This window comes from Epinephelus fuscoguttatus, linkage group LG7 (assembly GCF_011397635.1).
Source record: "Epinephelus fuscoguttatus linkage group LG7, E.fuscoguttatus.final_Chr_v1".
Classification (NCBI taxonomy): Eukaryota; Metazoa; Chordata; class Actinopteri; order Perciformes; family Serranidae; genus Epinephelus; species Epinephelus fuscoguttatus.
This window is the reverse complement of record NC_064758.1, coordinates 3373008-3380691: the sequence shown is the minus strand read 5'-3', so window position 1 is coordinate 3380691 and position 7684 is coordinate 3373008. Positions and strand designations below refer to the sequence as shown.

The 7684-nt window shown below is 38.8% G+C and overlaps 1 protein-coding gene across 2 annotated transcripts; it reads right to left on the bottom strand.

Moving 5' to 3' along the window:
* Nucleotides 1-1845: 1845 nt before the first annotated feature.
* Nucleotides 1846-6979, bottom strand: LOC125892005 (uncharacterized). Of its 2 annotated transcripts, none has more exons than XM_049581705.1 (7): nucleotides 6743-6979; nucleotides 5398-6074; nucleotides 5233-5278; nucleotides 4338-4429; nucleotides 4089-4199; nucleotides 3688-3961; nucleotides 1846-3350 (listed from the first exon to the last, which is right to left on the bottom strand). In XM_049581705.1, exons 1-7 carry the CDS (start codon nucleotides 6779-6781, stop codon nucleotides 3144-3146), a joined length of 1446 nt encoding a protein of 481 aa, XP_049437662.1. In that variant the 5' UTR covers nucleotides 6782-6979; the 3' UTR covers nucleotides 1846-3143. The 2 variants fall into 2 exon arrangements, with proteins under 2 accessions (XP_049437662.1, XP_049437663.1); XM_049581706.1 differs by having other exon boundaries at nucleotides 5398-5623.
* Nucleotides 6980-7684: the final 705 nt, after the last annotated feature.

Sequence of the window (7684 nt, the reverse complement as noted above, 5' to 3'; positions counted from 1 at the left end):
TACTAAATGTTAATTAAAATCACTGTTTTGTGAATCTGCAGTCCTCTGATGTATGTGTTGTGGAGAACAAGCACAAGGTAAATTCAAAATCACTTTATTTCCCCTTTTGCCAGTAATCTTTTGTTTTGGCTCTCTGTAATGTAAGGAAACTTTGTTTCAAATTTCAGGCAGTTTGTCCAATTTGCACCAAAGAATTCCCAGACGATGAGATAACAGTCCATGCCAGCCTGTGTGGAGAGAGGTAATCTGCTCTCTTCTCTGTTTACTTTTTTTTCTCCCCCACAATTAATGGCCATGTATGCATATGCAGTGTTTGGTGTTTAAAATTGCAAATTGTTTGAATGTACAGTGACTTCTGCAGAAAATGACAGTAGTCCAAGTATGCCTGCTCAAACTGCAGCATTCAAACCAAAAAGGTACGCTTTATTAGGATGGTCTTTGCATGAGTTTATATCAAATACAGAATAAATGATGTGCACCATCATTTACACCAATGGTTGTCAACCTGGGGTCTGAAATGGGGAATATTTTAACTTGACTAATATGTCATTGACTAGAAATTATCCCAATGAGAGAATGTATAATGATGACTATTCTGTTCATAGTTTTCACTCTTGCCTGTTAATCTACAGTCTATAGTATAGACAGTTATGGAATAATTAAATCTGATCAGATGGTGATCCCTGAGACCAATACATCAAGAATACAGGTTCATGGCCTGATGTGTTTCAATTTGCAGGTCCTTGATACCAAAAAGGTTAAGAACCACAGATTTACACATATGCTTTTGTGTCTTCCTCAACATCTAGCCATCGCATTCTCTCAAATCATTTTAACTGACAATTAAAAACACAGCGCATGGTGCAGTTTTGTGTAAGCACATGCAATCTTATTACCCTTTCTTTCCCAAACACTGTTCAGCATATTGTTTAATGACACCATTATATGGCAGTAATGTATACAAATAGTTTATAAATTAATTTTGGACTTTTGTTTTCTCTTTTCCTCAACGGAAGATGTATTGTGCTTCATTGAACAACAAGTTGACACCAGTACAGAGTTTAAATTGTGTGTGGACAGAGAGAACCTTCCAGACAGAGGCATTCTCCAGTGGAAAAGGAAAAGCTGCATCTCCTGCCAGTGCTCTCAAGGTGGTCTATATAGGAGAGGCAGGCATTGATACAGGAGCACTTAGGAAAGAGTTTCTGACTGGTAAGTTGGTCACTTAACTGTTTGTTCTGATATGAAACAAACCCAATGGATTATCTAAACCTTTTTATTGCTTTTTTGCCAAAGATATGGTTTCAGGTATTGAAAAGAGATTTTTTGAAGGAGCTGGGAACCAGGGTAAAAATCCCAAGTACTCTTTGACAGATGTTGATAATGAGAACTTTAGGTTGGTAACATACACATTTTGCACACTAATCATATATGGTAAAGAGTTTTTTTCTTTTACTCAAACTTTTTCTATGTTGCTCACAGAACTGTTGGTGAAATAATGGCAGTCAGCCTCACACAAGGTGGTCCACCCCCTGCTTTTTTGAGGGAGTGGTGCTACAACTTCCTCTGCACAGGAGAGGTGGACTTAAACTCTCTGTCTCAGGAGGATGTGACCGATCTAGAATCCTGTCTGCTCATCAGCAGGGTCAGCATTCTGTTTAGTATTGTTAGATCTGAATTAGATTTATAATGTTTTACCACATATTGTATTCTCTATTTTATGTTGCACATTTTCAGGTTGAAAATTCTGCAGATGCTGAGTCTCTGATGTTGTTGGCTGATGAAATTGTAAGCTGTGGATACACAAGGCAGATCAAACTGGACAGCAAAGAAAACATAATTCGGTAAGTTTTCAAAGAATAACATTTTAAATATTTTTCATGCAAAAATGTTAACTTTGCAACAGTTTTGAATTTTTGTGTGCTTTTCTTCAAAGAGCAATTGTCTTACATTCTACAACAAGACTGATTCCAATGCTGCAGCAACTCAGAAAGGGCATGGAACTGTATGGCCTGGTGAACCAGATGGCTACAAACCCTGAAGCTTGTCACCCCGTTTGTTCCGGGGAAGATCATCAAGGTAACTATTTTAACTGCCACTTTCTACACAGAAACTACAGACATTCACTTTGCTCTGTTTTTGTGTGTGTGTGTGTTTCAGTCATAGCCTGAGTTTGAACATACAAGAATATTTAACTGAATCTGCATTTACTCTCTTTATAGCCTGATGCTGACTTCATAATGATGAACTGCCAGTCACAATTCAGTGAAAAGGGGACATCTAAGGAGAGAACTGAGAGGAAGATAATCAACTTCTTACAAGATTTCTTGCAGGAGATCGAAATGTCAGGTACTATATACTATACATATACCAAGCACATACATAATATCATTTCAATGTTTTACAGATTTTGTTGTACCAAGCACATATAAATGTTTTGAAAAAGTATTTTAAAGACAATGACTTTAAATTGCTCTTCTTAATCTGTGTTATTTGAAACATTAATATATCCATCACAGGTGGGGAGACAGACAGTGCAGCTGGTGACACAGGGCCTCTTGCAGTGCAACACGTGCTCCAGTGGATGACGGGGCAATCCCACATCCCCATCCTCCCTGATGAAAAGAGATGCTTCAAAATAACATGCATCTTTAACCATGAATGCAGAGAGCAGCAAGGAGATCACTCAGTGTGTTACCCAACTGTGAGTGCATGTACACAGACTGTGACTTTTCCAGTACAGCATCTTGGCACTTATGATGACTTTAAAAGAATCATGAGTGAAGCAGTTAGATATGGTGGTGGATTCCACAGAGTCTAATAGAGTCAGAATCAAATTAAAGCAAGAGGGCTCTACAATGTTTTGTGTTCCTCAGTGAACAGAGACTGGTAGTTTTGTTTCCATTATCTCTAAAATCTATGTTCTTCTAGATGTCAGTCTCATTCTGTGAATTCTGCAACGTTACTACTGGTTGAACATTTTGTTATTTCAGTCATATGTTCTGGCTGACAAAACTCCTAAATGCCCCTCCCCTTCCCTTTTTTTTTGCTTGCTTGTCCATTCATAAATTTGAGGGGATGTTTTAGGGAAAAGAGCTTTGCAATGTTGTAACCAGCTCAGTTCATATTTCAATATTTCAGTGTCATTGTTGGCTTGACACGCAGTGCAAGAATCGTGTGTACAAGTCACGACCATGTGACTGAGAATGTTCCAGAGGATCAACAGCTCTCTGAAGTTCGTCTACAACTTCATCATGCAGTGGGCACGCAATTTCAGGAACCATAACTGTACTGTTAGAGTCTTCTTGTAGCATGGCACTCTCCCAGTCAATCCCTGGGTCTTGAAGATCCTACAAATTCAGAAAAATAGTTCAAACTGAGTAAAATTAAGTTAAGACTTTGTACTTAAAATATTGTTATGGTGGATTTTTTGTATGTGTGTTTCAATAATAAATGCACAAATATTACAAAAAGGTGTGTATTTACTCAAAGGTTTTTATAACTAATATTCAAACAATTGGTTTCAGATAGCTATGGTTAATTATATACCTCTGTCAGATATGCCTCCTCACTTGATGCAATGGAACTCAAAGTCATTATGGTTTGCTGATGGAAACATATCTGTCTACCCTCGCAACTCAACTGTTTTTAAAATGTTTTATGTGAAAGACCTTTATTATGGTGTACCTCAAGTTTCTCCCCTTCGTCTAGATCTTGTAGATGTCCCATACACCACAGCTGTTCAGGAGTGAGACCTCCCTCTGTCCGCAGAGGATGATTATTCCATCCTTCAGTGAAGGTGTCAAGGTCTGCTTGTAGTCGGGGGACAAAGATGTAGTGCACACCAAAGAGGTGGACCACATCAGAGATGTCTAGTAGGCCATCTTCCTCCAGAGAGTGAAGGACATCATGGTACTTGCTAGTGACCGCAACCCAGACGTCCCGCCAAAGTCTCTCAATCCTAGAATGAAATTTTAATTGCTTGACTTGGATTTACAAAGCTATTTTTGCTTTCATTAAAATAACAAAACTACTGTAACTACAAATAATTATGCAGTCAAAAATTTCAAGACTGAAAAACTATGAACCTCTGGTTATGAACGCTCTTTCCTGAGATAAAGCTTTGTCTTCCAGTTCCCCGTGTGGCAAACATGAAGTGTGCGATGTCCACGTTTTCAGCACCTTGATCCCCCCTTACCCTAAGATGAAAATAAATTTTAATGACATTTAAAAAGGTTTATTTCAACTTTAGTAGAGGAAATGAAATATTTTGTTGCTAGTATATGAAAAATAAATAAATGCCACTTCTCCCAATGTGTTTTTGTCAGGATAATTACCTAGATGGTAGGCCATGAAGCTGGGTTGATCTCAGGAAGAATGAGAATGCAGTTGAAGCCTTGTTATTTGTTGCTGCACCCAAGTACATTATCTGCAATAAAATATGGAAAATTTTACATATGCTATCAGCTACTGTATTACATTTTTACAGTCAGTCATAGAGCTTTTGGTATTTTATTATATCATAAGAAGACATCGGTAAGTCCTACATCTTTACACATAACATACCATTGCAACAGAACCTTATGTTGCATTTGATATCACCTCAGTATATGTTACATACTAAAATACTATATATATTGAACTTGTGATGCAACTGACTATTTTGCATGTTTAACACTTAAATTGGTTGAGAGAAGTCAGACACTCAAACACAACGTTGATCTGAAATACACAACTATACATTCAGTTGCATCTAAATTATTACTCTGTGGGACAGGAAAGGCAAGCAGATATGAATTAGGGACTACTTACAGTTAAAATCTGAAAAACTAGAGCAGCAACATTAAATGCTTTGTATTTTTAAGCACTTCCTGCAAGAAATATGTAAGGTAAATGTTTAAGAAATGCAACTTGATTGATTGCTGCCTATTTGTACAGGTTATATTAAGTCAAATCATTTCTATTTAAGATTTTTTTGAATATGAAAAGAATAACCAGATGTGAATTCTTCAGGAGAGCTAGAGATAAACTATATACAATTTGTATGAACTCACAATGATAAAAGAACTTTACATCCTTAGGAGTTAGGATTTTATGCCTAGGTCCGCTACATCCCTGTGTGGATGTTGAGATCTTAACAATATGCATATTAAGGTCTAATTTGGAATTCAAAACAATCTACATTAAGCTGATGACATTAACCACACACACGCATACACAAAAATCAATTACCTTCCTTGAGTATCCGTCCACTCCACCAAAGATCACAATATTGTACCTGTTCAAGAGGGGGGAAAAGGTTGAAAAATAACTAAGGCTGTTCTTAAATGTATGACATGACTCCACGCCCAATATTCTGTATGTAGATAATTGCATAAACAGGCTATTTTACTCTACCTTATCAGTTTATGATTTGTATCAATGTGGACCAAGGAGAGAGGGCCACGGACAGAATAACTTCTTCGCACAACACACCCCAGTTCTAGGATCCGTGAGAAGATCCCTGCAGCATCAACTCGGTGCATGGAGGCCATCATTCTCCACCACTGAACGCGAAGGCCCAGTGAAACCAGATGGCCTTGAACCATTCGGTATCCAGCATTTGGCATCTGAATTTTAACACCTGAAATTATGTTGTCAAGTTCTTGGTCAGTCACAGAACTGTATGATCCTCTTACTGACAAGCCAAATTCTTGCATTCTCCTGTAAACGGTTCTTCTTGAGACGCCAAGGAATTTTGCAATGCAGAAGACTGGCAGATGTGTGTCCAGCAAACTCTTCAGTTTTTCTTTCTCTATTACAATTTTGGGGTGACCAGGACCTGGACCAACTTCTGTTTCCTGTTCCACAATAGGCATAGAGCTGGCATCAATTTCCCTCTGGACAACGTGATGGAGGTTTTGGAGTGCCTCTGTAATCTCTGATACACCTCCTATCTGCTCAGAGAATGATCCAAACAGTATAAGATCATGGCGAGTTAGGAACTCCAAATAATCCAGATTTAGTGGTTGCTGGTTTAAGGCAGATTGCAGTCTGGTGAGAAGTCTCTCCATCAACTGCTGTCTCAATGTATCCTTTTGGACAGAGAGATCAATAAGAAAAAAAGGGGGTGGACTCATGGTCAGCCATGTGCTGTATTTGACATCTCAGGTTATGCCTTATGATACTTTTTCTAAAACAGTCCTACAAATCTACAACAATCTTTCAAAGAAAGGTACAATTACAAATATAACCATAAACAAATTGCAAGTGCTGTAACTTGACACCACAATGTCTTATGTTAAACATCCACGCTCCAGTGAGCCAGCACACAACGCCAGGAACAGCATCAGCAGCCTGACTCTGTTACACCTAAATGGAATGTTACCCCTAATTAATATATCATCCATTTCACCTGTGCTTGCCCTTCTATTAAGACAAAATGATTCCCAATAGTGTTAGAGTTTTAAAATTAGATGTAAAAAAAAACTGCCTTAAAGAATAACTTCGGTATTTTTCAACCAGGGCCCTATGTCCCCATGTGTATGTGTGTGTATGATTCATAGGTACAACTCGTTTTAAAATTGGTTCAGTATTGAGGGAGGCGGATGCAGCCGGCAGCCGCGAAACGAGTTATAACGGTAGATATGAAGGCAAATGCGTCACGTACAAGTTTGTGCATTAAAAGTGCTTTTTTTCGCCACAAACCGGCTCAGATTGCCAGAGTAATCTCTGTCAACAGCAAGCAAAGCGTCTCTCTTACCTTCACTTCCTCTGGGCTGTGTGTGACGACAGTTAGCATCCAGTTGTAGCACAATTAGCCACAGCTTCAACATCTCGCCGTCCGACAAAGGCAGCCTATGAAAGCTGTGCGGGGTGTTGCGCGACATCCTGTTCTTGCAATTCGGATAAGCACAAACACGAATCATTGTTTTCAATCGATGCAGTAAAACTTTCAACTGAATTCCGGGACAACCAACTCCGCTCTGACCGGCCCTGAGCATAGCGCCTCTGTTTTCTTCCGGCAACAGAGGTCACGTGACATGTCGACACACAGCCCAGAGGAAGTGAAGGGTATGGAAGACACTTTGCATCCTGTTGACAGAGATTACTCTGGCGATCTGAGCCGGACTGTGGCGAAAAAAAGCACTTTTAATGCACAAACTTGTACGTGACGCATTTGCCTTCATATCTACCGTTATAACTCGTTTCGCGGCTGCCGGCTGCATCCGCCTCCCTCAATACTGAACCAATTTTAAAACGAGTTGTACCTATGAATCATACACACACATACACATGGGGAAATAGGGCCCTGGTTGAAAAATACCGAAGTTATCCTTTAAACATGTGTCTTTGATTATAACAAAATTTCTTACAGATGATTGTGTGCTTCAGCTGTGGATGTGTAACATAAGATTATCAAACTTGATATATAGGTTATAAGTCTATTTCAGTTAATGACGACAGACATATCAATAGTCATATCAGTCATATCAAAGTGCCTTCTTTGGGTGTTATATGTTGAAATAAGCCGGAAGAAGGTGCCTAAACTATTCTTTAATGAAGACTGTCAATTTTGCCAACTATCATGGAAGTAACGTTAATGTTAGTAAGCTTCTGCTTTTCTCCCCGACATTAACTAACTGACCTAACTTTAGCAACCTACCAAGATAGCTAACTTGGTTTACAGGCTAAAGGTGTACAG